The following is a 19580-nucleotide window of genomic DNA, read 5'->3' as shown; positions in this document are numbered from 1 at the left end:
CAGGGGGGGATTTGGGGGGTCAGGGGGGAATTTGGGGGGATATTTGGGAGGGTCAGGGGGGAAATTTGGGGGTTCGGGAGGGTCACGGGGGGATTTGGGGAGGGATTTGGGAGGTCAGAGAGGAATTTGGGAGTCAGGGGTGATTTGGAGGGGTCAGGGTGGGATTTGGGGGGGGTCGGGGGAGGAATTGGGGGAGTCGGGGGAAATTTTGGGGTTTGGAGGGGTCAGGGGGGGAAATTTGGGGGTTTGGGGGGATTTGGGGGGCTCAGCGGGGTTTTAGGGGGTCGGGTGAGGATTTGGGGAGGGGTTTGGGGGGTCAAGGGTGATTTGGAGGGTCAGGGGAGAAAATATGGGGAGGGGCCTGGGGGATTTGAGGGAGTCAGGGGGGGAAATTTTGGGGTTTGGAGGGGTCAGGGGGGGAAATTTGGGGGTTTGGGGGGTCAGGGGGGTTTTGGGGGGGAATTTGGGTGGTTTGAGGAGGAGTTTGGGGGGGTCAGGGGTGATTTGGGGAGGGGTTTAGGGGGAATTTGTGGGGGCTGGGAAGGGGCTTGGAGGCTGAGGCTGAGGAGGAAGATGAGGAGGAAGATGAGGCTGAGGAGGAGGAGGGCGAGGAGGAGGAGGAGGATGAGGATGAAGATGAGGAGGATGAGGCCTTGGATGAGGATGATGAGGAGGCCGAGGATGAGGAGAATGAAGAGGATGTGAGGAGGAGGAAGAGGATGAGGAGGAGGAGGCTGAGGAGGAGGAGGAGGAGGCCTCGGAGCAGGATGAGGCCTTGGATGATGATGAGGAGGAGGAGGATGAGGCCTCGGCTGAGGAGGATGAGGAGGAGGCCTTGGAGGATGAGGATGAGGATGATGAGGAGGAGGAGGAAGAGGAGGCTGAGGAAGGCGGGCACCTCGTAGAAGTTGTCCTCGGTGACGTCGAGCGGCGCGTTGAAGAAGTGCAGCACGTTGCTGGGGTGCTGGATGCGGTTCTTGGCCGCCTGCTCGGGCGTGGAGAAGCGGTTGTTGCGCGAGCCGCTGAAATCCTTGTAGCTGCACGAGCCGTCCTCCAGCCCGTACGACTGCCCCGGCATGATGGCGTGCTGCTTGGACACGCTGGGGGGAAAATGGGGAGAAAACGGGGAAAAATGGGTCAAAGAGCCGAAAAAAGCACAAAAATCCACCCAGAAACCACAAAAATCCACCCAGAAACCACAAAAATACAGCCCAAAATCATCAAAATCCACCCCAAAATCCCCCAGGACTGCCCCGGCATGATGGCGTGCTGCTTGGACACGCTGGGGGGGAAATGGGGAGAAAAGGGGAGAAAATGGGAAAAAACGGGGAAAAAATGGGTCAAAGAGCCGAAAAAAGCGCAAAAATCCACCCAGAAAACACAAAAATCCACCCAGAAACCACAAAAATAAAGCCCAAAATCATCAAAATCCAGCCCAAAACCCCCCAGGACTGCCCCGGCACGATGGTGTGCTGCTTGGACACACTGAGGGGGAAAATGGGGAGAAAACGGGTCAAAGAGCCAAAAAAGTGCAAAAATCCACCCAGAAACCACAAAAATCCACCCCAAAATCACCAAAATCCACCCCAAAAACCCCCCAGGACTGCCCCGGCATGATGGCGGGCTGCTTGGAGAGCCCCCAAAATATCCCAGAAACTCCCAAAATCACTCAGAACCCCCCAAAAATCACTCAAAGACCCCCCAAAATCACTCAGGACCCCCCAAAAATCACTCAAAGACCCCCCAAAATCACTCAGGACCCCCAAAATGCCCCAAAATCCCCGGGCCCCCCAAGCCCACCAGACGTTGAGCTTCTGGCTGAACATGAAGTTGTTGTTGAGGTGGGTGATGTGGGGACGGGGTTGGGACCCCCAAAGACCCCCCAAAATGCCCCCAAAGATCCCCAAAACCACTCAGGACCCCCCAAAAATCACTCAGGACCTCCCAGGACCCCCCAAAATCCCCGGGCCCCCCAAGCCCACCAGACGTTGAGCTCCTGGCCGAACATGAAGCTGTTGTTGAGGTGGGTGATGGTGAGGAGGGGGTTGGGACCCCCCCCAAAACGCCCCCAAAGACCCCCAAAATCACTCAGGACCCCCCAAAAATCACTCAAAGACCCCCCAAAATCCCCCGACCCCCCAAGCCCACCAGACGTTGAGCTTCTGGCCGAACATGAAGTTGTTGTTGAGGTGGGTGATGGCTCGGTCCACGGCGTAGCCATCGGCCATCTCCACCATGGCCGCGCCCGGCTTGCTCTTCATGAACTTCACCTGCGCAGGTGGGACAGGTGAGACACGGGGACAGGGGAGAGACGGGGACAGGTGAGGGACACAGACAGGGACAGGTGAGACACGGGGACAGGGGAGGGACACAGACAGGGACAGGTGAGATGGGGACAGGAACAGGTGAGATGGGGACAGGGACAGGTGAGACACGGGGACAGGGGAGGGACACAGACAGGGACAGGTGGGACATGGGGACAGGGACAGGTGAGATTGGGACAGGGACAGGTGAGGGACAGGGACAGGGGAGATGGGGACAGGAACAGGGGAGGGACACAGACAGGTGGGACACAGGTGAGACGGGGACAGGTGAGACACGGGGACAGGGGAGGGACAGGGACAGGGGAGATGAGGACAGGGACAGGTGGGACATGGGGACAGGTGAGACGGGGACAGGGACAGGTGAGGGACACAGACAGGGACAGGTGAGACACGGGGACAGGGGAGATGGGGACAGGGACAGGTGGGACATGGGGACAGGTGAGACGGGGACAGGTGAGACACGGGGACAGGTGAGGGACACAGACAGGGACAGGTGGGACATGGGGACAGGGACAGGTGAGGGACACAGACAGGTGGGACAGGCAAAGGGACAGGTGAGACAGGGACAGGTAAAGGGACAGGTGAGATGGGGACAGGGACAAGTGAGACAGGGGACGGACAGCAGGACAGGTGAGGGTCCCCACTGAGGACCCCCCAAACCCCCCCAAATCCCCTCCAGACCCCACTGAGGACCCCCCAGACCCCACTGAGGATCCCCCAGAACCCCCGCCCACCTTCTCCACGTTCCCGTAGAGGCAGAAGACGTTGAAGACGCGGTCGCAGTTCATCTTGGCCTGGTCCAGCTCCCCCAGATCCCCCCCAAACCCCACTGAGGATCCCCCAGGACCCCCGCCCACCTTCTCCACGTTCCCGTAGAGGCAGAAGACGTTGAAGACGCGGTCGCAGTTCATCTTGGCCTGGTCCAGCCCGTAGACCATGAGCACGGGCGAGTCGGCGTGGGGGCCGTAGTCGGGGGGCGGCGGCGGGGGGGGCGGGGGGTGCCCGTACTGGGGTCCGTAGCGGCCGGGACCCCGCCGGTGCCCCCCCCCCACCGGCGGCGGCCCCAGGCGCCGGCCCTCGTAGTGAGGGGGAGGGGGCCCGTAGCCCTCGTCGTGGTAGTGGCCGTGGTGGTAGCCACCGTGGGGACCTCCTGGGGGCAAAAGAGACAAAATTGGGGGATTTGACCCCAAAATGGGGGGGATTTGACCCAAAATTGGGGGGATTTGACCCAAAAATTGGGGGATTTGACCCCAAATTGGGGGATTTGACCCCAAAACGGGGGAGATGGGATCCCAAAATTGGGGAGGGGGCCCATAGCCCTCGTCGTGGTAGTGGCCATGGTGGTAGCCACCGTGGGGACCTCCTGGGGGCAAAAGAGACAAAATTGGGGGATTTGACCCCAAAATTGGGGGCATTTGACCCCAAATTGGGGGGATTTGACCACAAATTGGGGGATTTGACCCCAAAATTGGGGGGATTTGACCCAAAATTGGGGGATTTGACCCCAAAACGGGGGAGATGGGATCCCAAAATGGGGAAGATGGGACCCCAAAATTGGGGAGGGGGCCCGTGGCCCTCGTCGTGGTAGTGGCCGTGGTGGTAGCCACCGTGGGGACCTCCTGGGGGCAAAAGAGACAAAATTGGGGGATTTGACCCCAAAATGGGGGGGATTTGACCCAAAATTGGGGGGATTTGACCCCAAAATTGGGGAAATTTGACCCCAAAATTGGGGGGATTTGACCCTAAAATTGGGGGGATTTGACCCCAAATTGGGGGATTTGACCCCAAAATTGGGGGATTTGACCCTAAAATTGAGGGATTTGACCCCAAAATTGGGGGGATTTGACCCCAAATTGGGGTATTTGACCCCAAAATTGGGGGATTTGACCCCAAATTGGGGGATTTGACCCCAAAACTGGGGGGATTTGACCCTAAAATTGGGGGGATTTGACCCCAAAATTGGGGGAGATGGGACCCCAAATTGGGGAGGGGGCCCGTAGCCCTCGTCGTGGTAGTGGCCGTGGTGGTAGCCACCGTGGGGACCTCCTGGGGGAGAGATTGGGGTGATTTGATCCCAAAATTGGGGGATTTGACCCCAAAATGGGGGGGATGGGACCCCAAATTAGGGGAGATTTGACCCCAAAATGGGGGAGATTTGACCCCAAAATGGGGGAGATGGGACCCCAAAATGGGGAGATGGGACCCCAAAATGGGGGAGATGGGACCTCAAAATTTGGGAGATTTGACCCCAAATTGGGGGAGATGGGACCTCAAAATGTGGGGAGATGGGGACTTCAAAATGTGGGGAGATGGGACCCCAAACTGGAGAAGATGGGACCCCAAAATGGGGGAGATTTGACCCCAGAAATGGGGGAGATTTGACCAAAAAATGGGGAGATGGGACCCAAACCTCCCCCCAAATGAGCCCCCAGCCCCCCAAACCTGCCCCAGCCCCCCAAAGGTGACCCCCAAAGGTGCCCCCAGCCCCCCAAACCTGCCCCCAAATGAGCCCTCAGACCCCCCAAAGGTGACCCCCAAAGGTGCCCCCAGCCCCCCAAAGGTGCCCCAAACCTCCCCCAAAATGAGCCCCCAGCCCCCCAAACCTGCCCTCAGACCCCCCAAAGGTGACCCCCAAAGGTGCCCCCAGCCCCCCCAAACCTCCCCCCAAACCTGCCCCAGCCCCCCAAAGTGCCCCCAGCCCCCCAAATGAGCCCCCAAACCCCCCCCCAGCCCCCCAAACGAGCCCCTAGCCCCCCAAACCTGCCCCCAAAGGTGCCCCCAGCCCCCCAAACGAGCCCCTAGCCCCCCAAACCTGCCCCCAAAGGTGCCCCCAGACCCCAAATGAGCCCCCAAACCCCCCCCCAGCCCCCCAAACGAGCCCCTAGCCCCCCAAACCTGCCCCCAAAGGTGCACCCAGTCCCCCAAATGAGCCCCCAAACCTGGCCCCACAGGTGCCCCCAGCCCCCCAAATGAGCCCCCAGCCCCCCAAATGAGCCCCCAGCCCCCCAAACCTGCCCCAGCCCCCGAGATTTTCCCCTAGCCCCCCCAAACCCCCCCAAACCCCCACCCAAAGGTGTCCCCAGTCCCCCAAACCCCCACCCAAAGGTGCCCCCGCCGCGCTGCGTACCGTACTCAGCCGGGTGGTCCCCCAGGAGGGGCGGCTGCCGCTGCCGCTTGTTGGGGTTCCCCCCGGGGTCTCCTGGGGGGACAGGCCCGGCTCAGGGGGGCACGGGGGGCACAGCCCCCCGACCCCCGCCCCACCCCCCAATGGGCACCCAGAGCCCTCGGGCCGCTCATGAGCCCGTCAATCGCTAATTAGGGGCGGTAATTAACAGCGTTTGGGGGGGAACCGGGGGGCAGGATGGATTTGGGGGGTCAGGATGGATCCTGGAGGTCAGGATGAATCCTGGGGGTCAGGATGGATTTGGGGGGTCAGGATGGATCCTGGGGGGTCAGGATGGATCCTGGGGGGTCAGGATGGATTTGGGGGGGTCAGGATGGATCCTGGGGGGTCAGGATGGATCCTGGGGGGTCAGGATGGATTTGGGGGGTCAGGATGGATCCTGGGGGGGGTCAGGATGGATTTGGGGGGTCAGGATGGATCCTGGAGGTCAGGATGGATTTGGGGGGGTCAGGATGGATCCTGGGGGTCAGGATGGAACCGGGGGTGTCAGGATGGATCCGGATGGTCAGGATGGATTTGGGGGGGGGGGGGTCAGGATTGGGTTCAAAAGGCGGCATTTCGGTCAAATCCTCCCTCCTGGAGAGCTGGAAGGTTTTGGGTGGAAAAGAGCAGGAAAAAGGCAAAACCAAAACCCAAAAAAGAGACGAGGAGAGGACAGGAGAGGGGAGGGGGCTACTTACAGGTCCCGGGGGGCAAAGAGCTCCTTTGTGCCCCCGAGGGGGCAGGGGGCTCCTCTTACCCGCGGCGGCTCCGGCGCGCCCCGGCCCCTGCGGCACAGGGGAGAGTCACCACAACGGCCAGAGCCACCGGAACGGGGCCAGAGCCACCGGAACGGGGCCAGAGCCACCGGAACGGGGCCAGAGCCACCGGAACGGGGCCAGAGCCACCGGAACGGGGCCAGAGCCACCAGAACGGGGCCAGAGCCACCAGAACGGGGCCAGAGCACCCCCAGTTCCCCCGGGGATGGTCCTGAGGTGTTCTTGGGGTGTTCCTTGGGATGTTCCTCAAGTGTTCCTGGGAATGTTCCTGAAATGTTCCTTGGGATGTTCCTGAAATGCTCCTCAAATGTTCCTGAGGTGTTCCCGGGGTGTTCCTTGGGATGTTCCTCAAGTGTTCCTGGGAATGTTCCTCAAGTGTTCCTGGGAATGTCCCTGAAATGTTCCTTGGAATGTTCCTGAGGTGTTCTTGGAGTGTTCCTTGGAATGTTCCTCAAATGTTCCTGAGGTGTTCCCGGGGTGTTCCTTGGAATGTTCCTCAAATGTTCCTTGGAACCTTCCTCAAGTGTTTCTTGGAATGTTCCTGAAATGTTCCTTGGGATGTTCCTGGAATGTTCCTTGGAACGTTCCTCAAGTGTTCCTTGGGATGTTCCTGGAATGCTCCTCAAATGTTCCTGAGGTGTTCTAGGGTGTTCCTTGGAATGTTCCTTAAGTGTTCCTGGGAATGTTCCTGAAATGTTCCTTGGGATGTTCCTCAAGTGTTCCTGGGAATGTTCCTGAGGTGTTCTTGGAGTGTTCTTTGGAATGTTCCTGAAATGTTCCTTGGGATGTTCCTGAGGTGTTCTTGGAGTGTTCCTTGGAATGTTCCTGAGGTGTTCTTGGGGTGTTCTTTGGAATGTTCCTGAAATGTTCCTTGGGATGTTCCTGGAATGTTCCTTGGAATGTTCCTGGGGTGTTGCTGGAATGTTCTTTGGAATGTTCCTGGGGTGTTCCTTGGAATGTTCCTCAAATGTTCCTTGGAATGTTCCTGGGGTGTTGCTGGAATGTTCCTTGGAAATGTTCCTGGGAATATTTCTTGGAATGTTCTTGGGAGTGTTCCCGAGGTGTTCCTTGGGAATGTTCCTGGGATGTTGCTGGAATGTTCTTTAAATATTTCTTGGAATGTTCCTTAAACTGTTCCTGAAATGTTCCTTAGGATGTTTCTTGGAGTGTTCTTTTGGAATGTTCCTGAGGTGTTCTTTGGAATGTTTAGAATGTTCTTGGGAATGTTCCTGGAAATGTTCCTTGGAATGTTCTTGGGGTGTTCCTGAAATGTTCCTTGGGGTGTTCTTGAAATGTTTCTTGGGATGTTCCTCAAATGTTCCTTGGAATGTTCTTGGAGTGTTGCTGGAATTTTCCTTGGGAATGTCCCTGGGAATGTTTTTTGGGGTGTTCCTGGGAATGTTCCTTGGAATGTCCCTGGAAATGTTCCTTGGAATGTTCCTCAAATGTTCCTTGAAATGTTCTTGGGGTGTTTCTGGAAATGTTCCTGGGGTGTTGCTGGAATGTTTCTTGGAATGTTCTTGGGGTGTTCCCGGAATGTTGCTGAAGTGTTCCTTAGAAATGTTCCTGGGAATGTTCTCGTGGTATTCCTGAGGTGTTCTTGGGGTGTTCCTGGAATGTTCCTTGGGGGTGTTGTTAGAAATATTCCTTGGGATGTTCCTTGGGGTGTTGCTGGAATGTTCTTGGAATGTTCCTGGGGGTTCAGCCCCGCCCCCAGCCCAGATCTGGTGGATTTGGGAAGTTTCCTGAAAATACTGAAATGTGCTCTGGGAGATGAAGGAATTCCTGAAACCCATCAAAAACTGGCCTTGGATGGGAGAAATTCCTAAAAACACCCAAAAAATGGTCTTGGATGGGAGAAATTCCTAAAAACACCCAAAAAATGGTCTTGGATGGGACAAATTCCTAAAAATACCCAAAAAATGGTCTCAGATCTGAGAAATTCCTAAAAACACCCAAAAAGTGGTCTTGGATGGGAGAGAATTCCTAAAAATACCAAAAAAAATGTCTCAGATCTGAGAAATTCCTAAAAACACCCAAAAAATGGTCTTGGATGGAAGAAATTCCTAAAAATACCCAAAATATGGTCTTGGATGGGAGAGAATTCCTAAAAATACCAAAAAAATTGTCTCAGATCTGAGAAATTCCTAAAAACACCCAAAAAATGATCTCAGATCTGAGAAATTCCTAAAAACACCCAAAAAGTGGTCTTGGATGGGAGAGAATTCCTAAAAATACCAAAAAAAAATGTCTCAGATCTGAGAAATTCCTAAAAACACCCAAAAAATGGTCTCGGATGTGAGAAATTCCTAAAAACACCCAAAAAATGGTCTCAGGTCTGAGAAATTCCTAAAAATACCCAAAATATGGTCTTGGATGGGAGAGAATTCCTAAAAATACCAAAAAAATTGTCTCAGATCTGAGAAATTCCTAAAAACACCCAAAAAATGGTCTCGGATGTGAGAAATTCCTAAAAACACCCAAAAAATGGTCTCAGGTCTGAGAAATTCCTAAAAATACCCAAAATATGGTCTTGGATGGGAGAGAATTCCTAAAAATACCAAAAAAATTGTCTCAGATCTGAGAAATTCCTAAAAACACCCAAAAAATGGTCTCGGATGTGAGAAATTCTTAAAAACACCCAAAAAATGGTCTGGGGATTCCTGAAATCCTGAGAATGGGTTCAGGGATGTGAGAAAGCCTAAAATTGCTGAAATTGGGTCTGGGGAGTGAGAGAATTCCAAAAAGCATCAAAAATGGTCTTGGATTTGAAGTGGGGTGAGGGAATTCCTAAAAAACCCTGAGGAAGTGGTCTGGGAAGGGAGAGAATTCCTAAAAATGACCCAAAACTGTTTTTGAAGGAGAGAAACGGTGAAGAATTGATAAAAAAAACTCAAAAATAACGAGCTGGAAGTGGGGAAATCCCTAAAACCCCCCCAAAACAAGAACGGAAGAGGGGAATTCCTCCAACTCACCCAAATCAGCTCTTGGAAGTCAGAGAATTCCTAATAAATAATCATCTCGGAGTGGAACCAGGCTGTGGAAACTCCTAAAACCCACCAGAAATTCCTAAAAACGCCCCAAATCGGGTCTTGGAGAGAATTCCTAAAAGCAAAGCTCGAGGACGCCAAATGCACTGAGAGAATTCCTAAAAAAACACCAAAATCGGGTCTTGGAAGTGAGAGAATTCCCAAAATGTGTCCTTGGAGTGTGTCCATGCTGCTGAATTCCCAAAAACCACCGGGATGGTGCCTTGGGAATGGCAGAATTCCCAGAAATTAAAAATATCCTTGGAGTGGAACCACAGAATTCCCAAAAAACCATCGGGATTGGGTCTTGGAAGGTGCAGGAAGTTGGTGAAATTCGCCCAAATTGTGCCTTGGAAGTGCCAGAATTCCCAGGAAATGCTCTTGGGTTGTGCGGATGTTGAGAGAATTCCTAAATTCACCCAAATTGTGCCTTGGAAATGACAGAATTCCTGAAAAATGCTCTTGGGTTGTGTTGATGTTGAGAAAATTCCTCAAACTTACCCAAATTGTGCCTTGGAAATGGGAAAATTCCTAAAAAATGTTCCTGGGATGTGTCCGTGTTGCTGAAATTCCTAAAATCCACCCAAACTGTGCCTTGGAAATGAGAGAATTCCTAAAAAATATTCTTGGGATGTGTCCGTGTTGCTGAAATTCCCAAAAACCACCGAGTTTGTGCCTTGGAAATGGGGGAATTCCCATGAAATGCTCCTGGGTTGTGTTGATGTTGAGAAAATTCCTCAAACTTACCCAAATTGTGCCTTGGAAATGAGAGAATTCCTAAGGAATATTCCTGGCTTGTGCTGATGTTGAGAGAATTCCTAAATTTGCCCAAATTGTGCCTTGGAAATGAGAGAATTCCCAGGAAATGCTGTTGGGTTGTGTCGATGTTGAGAGAATTCCTAAAATTCACCCAAATTGTGCCTTGGAAATGCCAGAATTCCTAAGAAATGTTCCTTGGATGTGTCCATGTTGCTGAAATTCCTAAAAACCACCGAGTTTTGTGCCTTGGAAATGGCAAAATTCCCAGGAAATTCTCTTGGGTTGTGTTGATGTTGAAAGAATTCCTAAAAACCACCAAGTTTTGTGTCTTGGAAATGCAAAAATTCCCAGGAAATGCTCTTGGATTGTGTTGATGTTGGAAGAATTCCTAAATTCACCCAAACTGTGCCTTGGAAATGAGAGAATTCCTAAAAAATGTTCCTGGAATGTATCCATGTTGAGAGAATTCCCAAAAACCACCGGGTTTTGTGCCTTGGAAATGAGAGAGTTCCTAAAAAAATGTTCTCGGGATGTGTCCACGGTGCAGAATTCCTAAAAACATCTGGATTTGTGCCTTGGAAGTGCCAGAATTCCCATGAAAATCTCTTGAGTTGTGTTGATGTTGAGAGAATTCCTAAAATTCACCCAAACTGTGCCTTGGAAATGCCAGAATTCCCAGGAAATGCTGTTGGGTTGTGTTGATGAACTCCTAAAAACCACCGGGTTTTGTGTCTTGGAAATGAGAGAATTCCTAAAAAATTTTCTTGGGATGTGTCCGTGTTGCTGAAATCCTAAAAAAACACCGGGTTTGTGCCTTGGAAATGAGAGAATTCCCAGGAAACGCTGTTGGGTGGTGTCAGTGTTGACAGAATTCCTAAATTTGCTCAAATTGTGCCTTGGAAATGGCAAAATTCCCATGAAAATTCTCTTGGGTTGTGTTGATGTTGAAAGAATTCCTAAAAAAACACCGAGTTTTGTGCCTTGGAAATGCCAAAATTCCCAGGAAATGCTCTTGGGATGTGTTGATGTTGACAAAATTCCCCAAAAACCATCAAGTTTTGTGCCTTGGAAATTTGAGAATTCCTTAAAGTGCTCTTGGGAACGTGTTGATGTTGCTGAAATTCCTAAAAACCACCGGGTTTTTGCCTTGGAAATGAGAGAATTCCTTAAAATGTTCCTGGGATGTGTCCGTGGTGCAGAATTCCTAAAAACCACCGAGTTTTGTGCCTTGGAAATCAGAGAATTCCTAAGGAATGTTCTTGAGATGTGTCCATGTTGCTGAAAATTCCCAAAAATCCACCCAAACTGTGCCATGGAAATGAGAGAATTCCTAAAAAATGTTCCTTGGATGTGTTGCATGTTGCTGAAATTCCCAAAAACCACCGGGTTTGAGCATTGGAATTCCCATGAAAATCTCTTGGATTGTGTTGATGGTGAAAGAATTCCTAAAATTCACCCAAACTGCGCCTTGGAATTGCCAGAATTCCCAGGAAATGCTCACCCAAATCAGAGAATTCCTAAGAAATTCTCTTGGGATGTGTCCATGTTGCTGAAATTCCCAAAAATCCACCCAAATTGTGCCTTGGAAATGAGAGAATTCCTAGAAAATATTTTTGGGATGTGTCCGTGTCGCTGAAATTCCCAAAAACCACCGGCTTTGTGCCTTGGAAATTTGAGAATTCCCACAAACCGTCCCCAAATCCCAGCGGAGGAGGCTCCGCATTTCGCCTTCCCTTTTTTGGGATGAGTTTGGGTTTTTTTGGGAATTTTTGGGTGTTGGGTGTGTCCCTCGCCGGGAGGTCCCACAGCCGCTGCTCGTGGTGGTTTTTTGGGGCTTTTCCCAAGGTTCTGGAATTTTCTCTCCCGGATTTTTTGGGAGTTTTTTGCCCCCACCCCGTGTGGTGTGAGGAAGAGGAGGAGGAGGAGGAGGCGAGGCTGAATCAGAGCCGGCGAAGGCCAAAACCCCCCCCCGACCCCCCAATTTTTGGGAAGGACCCTTGGGATCCCCAAAATTTGGGAAGAACCCTCCCAGTTTTTGGGAAGGACCCCTGGGATCCCCAAATTTGGGAAGAACCCCCCAATTTTTGGGAAGGACCCTTGGAACCCCCAAAATTTGGGAAGAACCCCCCAAATTTGGGAAGAACGCCCCAATTTTTGGGCAGGACCCTTGTGATCCCCAATTTTGGGAAGAACCCCCTCAATTTTTGGTCAGGACCCTTGGGATCCCCCCAAATTTGGGAAGAACCCCCCAAATTTGGGAAGAACCCCCCAAATTTGGGAAGAACCCCCCAATTTTTGGGCAGGATCCCCCAAATTTTGGGCAGGACCCCCTGGCCCAGGTGAGCCCTGGCCACGCCCCCCCAGTGACCCCAAAGCCCCGGGGGTGGCTCCAGGGGGGAGTGGAGGTGGGGCGGGTCCCAGGTGAGCCCAGGTGAGCTCAGGTGTGCCCAGGTGAGCTCAGGTGTGCTCAGGTGTGCCCAGGTGAGCTCAGGTGTGCCCAGGTGAGCTCAGGTGTTCCCAGGTGGGTCAGATGAGCCCAGGTAAAGCCAGGTGTGCCCAGGTGAGCTCAGGTGTGCCCAGGTGTGGTCAGATGAGCTCAGGTGTGCCCAGGTGAGCTCAGGTGTGCCCAGGTGTTCCCAGGTGTGGTCAGATGAGCCCAGGTGAGCTCAGGTGTGCCCAGGTGTGGTCAGATGAGCTCAGGTGTGCCCAGGTGAGCTCAGGTGAGCCCAGGTGTGCTCAGGTGTGCCCAGGCTGCCTTACCTGCCCCGCTCAGGTTGGGGTTGGTGTAGTCCCAGGTGTCCTGGTCGTTCTTGAACACGTTCAGGCGGCTGGGCTGGGGGAGGGGCACAGGGGGGTTGGCACCTGCCCACCTGTGCCCAGGTACCTCCAGGGGTGTCCCCAGGTACCCCCAGGTGTGCCCAGGTACACTCTCAGGTGTGCCAGGTGTCCCCGCTTGTCCCAGGTGTATCCCCAGGTGTGCCCACCCACACGTCCCATCCCCAGCTGTGCCCAGGTGTTCCCAGGTGTATCCCTAGGTGTTCCCAGGTATCCCCACATGTCCCAGGTGTGCCCAGGTGTATCCCCAGGTGTGCCCAGGTGTTCCCAGATGACCCCACGTGTCCCAGGTGTTCCCAGGTGTATCCCCAGGTATGCTCAGGTGTATCCCTAGGTGTCCCCACATGTCCCAGGCGTTCCCAGGTGTATCCCCAGGTGTTCCCAGGTGTATCCCCAGGTGTCCCCACATGTCTCAGGTGTTCCCAGGTATATCCCCAGGTGTGCCCAGGTGCATCCCCAGGTGATCCCAGGTGTCCCCACATGTCCCAGGTGTGCCCAGGTGTATCCCCAGATGTCCCCACATGTCCCAGGTGCCCCCAGGTGTTCCAAGGTGTATCCCCAGGTGCCCCCACATGTTCCAGGTGTATCCCCAGGTGTGCCCAGGTGTGTCCCCACATGTCCCAGGTGTGCCCAGGTGTATCCCCAGATGTCCCCACATGTCCCAGGTGTATCCCCAGGTGTTCCCAGGTGTATCCCCAGGTGCCCCCACGTGTTCCAGGTGTATCCCCAGGTGTTCCCAGGTGTATCCCCAGGTGCCCCCACGTGTTCCAGGTGTATCCCCAGGTGTCCCCAGGTGTGCCCAGGTGCGCCCACCTTGGCGTACTCGATCTTGAGGGTGCAGCAGCCCGAGTAGATGTCGGCGCCGTTGAGCGAGGCCTTGGCGCGCTGCGCGCTCTGCACCGAGTCGAACGTGCGCCCGTCAAGGAATTCCAGCGGGATTCGGGAATTTGGGAAATTCCCAAAAGGATTTGGGAAATTTGGGGAACTCCCAATGGGATTTGGGGAACTCCAATGGGATTGGGAATTCCCAACTGGATTTGGGGAATTTGGGGAACTGCCAATGGGATCAGGACCAGGAATTCCCAACGGGATATGGGGAATTCCAATGGGATCAGGGAATTTGGGGAATTCCCAAGGGGATTTGGGGGACTTCCCAATGGGATTTGGGCAATTCCCAACGGGATTTGTGGGATTTGGGGAACTCCCAATGGGATCGGGATTGGGAATTCCCAACGGGATTTGGGGAATTCCTGAGGAGATCTGGGACTGGAAGGAATTCCCAATGGGATTTGAGGAATTTGGGGAATTCCCATGGGATCGGGAATTTGGGGAATTCCCAAGGGAGTTTGGGACTGGGGGAATCCCTGACAGGATCTGGGGAATTCCCGACAGGATTTCGAGAATCCCTGATGGGATCTGGGGAATTCCTGATGGGATTTGGAGAAATCCTGACAGGATTTGGGGAATTCCAGATGGGATTTGGGGAATTCCTGACGGGACTTGGAGAAATCCTGACAGGATTTGGGGAATTCCAGATGGGATTTGAGGAATTTTGAGATCTCAGAGCACCGGAGCCAGGTGGGGCCACCGGAGCGGTTCCGGGGAGCTCGAGTCCCTTGGATCCCTGTTCCCGGGGGGAATTAAGGGCACTGGGATTTCAGGGAGCCCCCCCAGCCCCAAAACCCCAAAAAAGCCCCAAAAAACCCCAAAAAGCCCCAAAAAGCCCCAAAAGCCCCGCAGACGTTGGATATTCCACCATGGCCTGCACGCCGTTCTTGCGGAAGATGACGATGCGCTGCACCGGCCCGCAGGGGTTGCAGATGGTGTAGAGCACGTCCTGGGGGGAGCGGGGGGTCAGGGGCGCCCCGAAACCCAAAATCCAACCCAGGACCCCGAAATCCAACCTGGGAGCCCGAAATCCAACCTGGGAACCCAAAAAACCCAACCCGGGACCCCAAAATCCAACCCAGGACCCCGAAATCCAACCCGGGACCCCGAAATCCAACCTGGGAGTCCAAAATCAAACCTGGGAACCCAAAAAACCCAACCCGGGACCCCAAAATCCAACCTGGGAGCCCAAAATCCAACCTGAGACCCCAAAACCACATCCCAAGACCCCGAAAACCAAACTAGGACACCCCAAAACCCCACCCACCATGATGATGGAGTAGATGGTGTTGAGGACGGTGAAGAGCAGCACAGGTTGGTGACCCCAAACCCCAATAAACCCCAATAAAACCCAATAAACCCCAATAAACCCCAAAAAAACCACAATAAACCCCAATAAAACCCAATAAAACCCAAAAAACCACAATAAAACCCCAGTAAAACCCTGCTGACCGTGGTGATGGAGTAGATGGGGTTGAGGATGGTGAAGAGCAGCACGTTGTTGACGCCGCGCGCGTCGTCGCTGTCGCCGGGCCGCGAGATCTTCTGGCTGGTGGAGTAGTTGACGAAGGCGGGGTGGCCGGCGAAGTAGATCTGGTTGTCGGCCGCGTAGTTGACGGCGTTGCAGGCGCCCAGGATGTCCTCGAACTCCACCAGGGCCTGACGCTTCTTCGGCATCACCACCACGTAGCTGGGACAGGGGACACGGTCAGCATGGTGGCATTGTTCCATGGTGTCACCACCCCGTGGTGTCACCAATCCCAGACATCACCACCACGTAGCTGGGACAGGGGACATGGTCAGCATGGTGGCATTGTTCCATGGTGTCACCACCCCGTGGTGTCACCAATCCCAGACACCACCACCACGTAGCTGGGACAGGGGACACGGTCACCATGGTGGCATTGTTCCATGGTGTCACCACCCTGTGGTGTCACCAATCCCAGACATCACCACCACGTAGCTGGGACAGGGGCACACGGTCACCGTGGTGGCATCACCCCATGGTGTCACCAACCCCTGATGTCATCACCATGTAGATGGGACAGTGGCGACACGGTCACCATGGTGGCATTGTTCCATGGTGTCACCACCCTGTGGTGTCACCAATCCCAGACATCACCACCACGTAGCTGGGACAGGGGACACGGTCACCGTGGTGGCATTGTTCCATGGTGTCACCACCCTGTGGTGTCACCAATCCCAGACATCACCACCACGTAGCTGGGACAGGGGCACACGGTCACCGTGGTGGCATCACCCCATGGTGTCACCAATCCCAGACATCACCACCACATAGCTGGGACAGGGGACACGGTCACCATGGTGGCATTGTTCCATGGTGTCACCACCCCATGGTGTCACCAATCCCAGACATCACCACCACGTAGCTGGGACAGGGGACACGGTCACCGTGGTGGCATCACCCCATGGTGTCACCAACCCCTGACATCAGCTGTCCCACAGGGGACACGGTCAGCATGGTGGCATCACCCTGTGGTGGCTTCACTTCATGGTGTCACCACCACGTAGCTGGGACAGGGGACATGGTCAGCATGGTGTCATTGTTCCATGGTGTCACCTCCCCATGGTGTCACCAATCCCAGATGTCACCACCACGTAGCTGGGACAGGGGACACGATCACCGTGGTGGCATCACCCCGTGGTGTCATTGTTCCATGGTGTCACCACCCCTTGGTGTCACCAACCCCACACTGTCCCCGATGTCCCCACCTGATGGGCCCGAACTCCTGCAGCGCCTCCACCAGGTCGGCCTCCACGATGCCGTCGATGAGGCCGCGGATGTGAACCACGGGCGACGCCGGCGTCTTGTGGGGGTCCTCGTAGTTCTCCTGGGGACACCAAGGGCTTGGGGACATCCCCTCTGGGTTTGGGGACACCACCGCTGGGTTTGGGACATCCCTGAGGGGTTGGGGACACCCCTGAGGGTCTGGGGACACCCCTGTGGGGTTTGGGGACACCCCTGATGGGATTGGGACACCCCTGATGGGTTTGAGGACACCCCTGATGGGTTTGGGGACACCCCTGATGGGATTGGGGACACCCCTGATGGGATTGGGGACATCTCTGATGGGTTTGGGACATCCCTGATGGGATTGGGGACACCCCTGATGGGTTTGGGGACACTGAGGGTTTGGGGACACTGAGGATTTGGGGACACCCCTGTGGGATTTGGGGACATTGAGGGTTTGGGGACATCGAATTTGGGGACATTGAGAATTTGGGGACATTGAGGGTTTGGGGACATTGAGGGTTTGGGGACATTGAATTTGGGGACATTGAATTTGGGGACATAGAGAATTTGGGGACATAGAGAATTTGGGGACATTGAGGGTTTGGGGACATCGAATTTGGGGACATAGAGAATTTGGCGACATTGAATTTGGGGACAGTGAGGGTTTGGGGACACCCCCCGACCCCACAGCTCTGGAGTCAGGCCAAGGTAAAACGGGACCCCTGCACCAATTAAATTTTAATTTCCTTAAAAACGAGCGTTTTACCCAAAATCTTCTCTCCCCCTCACTTTTTACCCCCAAGATTTGCTCCCTCAGCACTGATCCTTTCCTCTCCCTCACCATTTTCCTCAATATTTATCCCCTCAGAGACTTTTTATTCTCCCTCACTATTAATCCCCCAATATTTAACCCCTCAAGACTTTTAATTCTAATTAATCCCCCAATATTTAACCCCTCAAAAAACCACAATTTTTACCCAAACTCAATATTTACCTCCCTCAAATGGAATCTTTTACCCCCCTTCAGTATTTTCTCCCTCAGAAAAAAATCTTTTACCCTCCCTCAGTATTTATCCCCAAAAAACTTTTTCCTCTCTTTCTGTACTTGCCCCCCAATATTTGCTCCTTCAGAAAACATTTTTTACCTTATTGTTTACTTATTTATTTATACCCAATATTTATTTACCCCTCAAACACGATCTTTTCCCCTCTCAGCCCTTCCTGCCATATTTATCCCCTCAGAACCCCCTCCCCACATTTTTCCCCCTCGCAAAAATCTCTTTTCTTCCCCCCCCCCCAAAATATTCTTTCCCCCCCTCAAAAAATATTTTCTTTTCCCCCCTCAAACAAACCTTTTCTTTTCCCCCTCACAAAATCTTTTCCCCCTCACAAAATCTTTTCTTTCCCCCCTCACACAAATCTTTTCTTTCCTCCCTCACACAAATCTTTTCTTTCCCCCCCTCATAAAATCTCTTTTCTTTCCCCCCCTCACACAAATCTTTTCTTTGCCCCCCCTCACACAAATCTTTCCTCCCATAAATTCCTCTTTTCCCTTTTTATCTCTCATGAGTTTCCTACACCCCCTCAGCCCTTCCCGCCATTTTTACCCCCTCACAAAAACTGTTACCCCTCACAAAAACTCTGTTACCCCTCAGCCCTTCCCACCATTTCTACCCCCTCACAAAAACTCTGTTACCCCTCACAAAAACTCTGTTACCCCTCAGCCCTTCTCACCATTTCTACCCCCTCACAAAAACTGTTACCCCTCAGCCCTTCCCGCCCCTCACAAAAGCCCTTTTCCCGGCCCAAGGCGCTGTCCCAGCGCCGCTCCCCAGCCCGACCCCTTCCCCGCTCTCACCGCTCCTCCCGCTCCGGCTCCGCCGCCCGCGCCCCCCGGCCCGCCGGGCCCGTGAGGCGGCGCCTCGGCGCTCTCGGTTTTCAGGCGTTTAGGGGCCCTGCCGCCCTCACCGCCGCCACCGCCACCGTAATATCGGCCCGAGCCGCCGCCGCCGCCGCCCGTCGCCATCTTCCCCATGTCGGCTCCGCGCCCGCCACTCTCGGCGCCCTGAGGCCCTCGCCACCGCCGCCTCGACATGGCGCCCAGCTCCGCCGGCCCGCCCACGACACGCCCCCATTGGCCCGCCCACGCGTCAATCAAGGCGATCCGGGCATCCCATTGGTTGAGGTCGTTCCCGCCACACCCGCCGCGCCGCGCGCCGTTGTGATTCGCTGGGCCACCACGCGTCTATTGGTCCGCTGAGCTGCCCATCAGCGCCTTCCTGGGAACACCATTGGTCGCCGCGCGCAACGGTCCGCCCGCCCACCGCGCTGATTGGAGGAGCGGCTGCCTGTCAGGGCGAGGCCACGCCCTTCTTCTTGTCCGACCCGCAGATCCCGCCTCCCTCCTCCCACAGCGCTCTTCGCCGCGGCGCCCCCTCCATTGCCGCCACAAGACGTCGTTCACCATCACCCGGCCGCCATTGGCTCGTCTCGAGGAGCCTCGGCCTCTGCCCTCGCCCACCGGGCATGCCGCTCGCTCATTGGCTGAGCTGCACGTCCATCAACGCCCACGCCCCCAGCGGCGCGCTCTGATTGGTCGATTTGCTGAGGCTTTCCCTTGGGATTGGTCGGCGCGTATGGGACGTTCCCGGCTCCTCAGAGTTGCTGCGGGAGCTACTGGGAGGCCACTGGGGTTAACTGGGAGGCCACTGGGGTTAACTGAGGTTAACTGGGAGGCCACTGGGGCTAACTGGGAGCCCTGGGCCTTCCTCCTCCCGTCCGCACGGCGGCGCCCTCCCTGCTCACCTCACCCCAACCCCGCCCCCTTCCACGCTCATTGGCTACACACCCCCGTCTCCAACCAATCACCGCTCTCCTCTCATTCCCGCCGTTCGCCACCCAATCATCTCCGCCCTTTCATACGCGCCGGTCACATCTGCGCGCCTTTTTTTGCTGGGGCGCGCCTCGACCAATCAGCGCGAGGCGCGGGTTTCTCAGCCAATCAGGAGAGAGGGGGCGGGGCTTCGTCGTGAGGGGAATTCGGGGGTC

General features: G+C 54.7%; 1 protein-coding gene across 1 annotated transcript; it reads right to left on the bottom strand.

Annotated features, from left to right (window-relative positions):
• Window positions 1-335: 335 nt before the first annotated feature.
• Window positions 336-18676, bottom strand: HNRNPL (heterogeneous nuclear ribonucleoprotein L). The gene is made up of 11 exons (XM_077789123.1): window positions 18391-18676; window positions 16511-16629; window positions 15230-15467; window positions 14641-14726; window positions 13703-13799; window positions 12815-12887; window positions 5452-5523; window positions 3059-3474; window positions 2149-2270; window positions 757-1100; window positions 336-361 (listed from the first exon to the last, which is right to left on the bottom strand). Exons 1-11 carry the CDS (start codon window positions 18625-18627, stop codon window positions 336-338), a joined length of 1830 nt encoding a protein of 609 aa, XP_077645249.1. The 5' UTR covers window positions 18628-18676.
• Between the last annotated feature and the right edge of the window lie 904 nt (window positions 18677-19580).

This window comes from Lonchura striata, chromosome 31, assembly GCF_046129695.1.
Source record: "Lonchura striata isolate bLonStr1 chromosome 31, bLonStr1.mat, whole genome shotgun sequence".
NCBI classification, from domain to species: Eukaryota; Metazoa; Chordata; class Aves; order Passeriformes; family Estrildidae; genus Lonchura; species Lonchura striata.
Note: the sequence above shows the minus strand (reverse complement) of the source record. Positions and strands in the feature narration are given on the sequence as shown.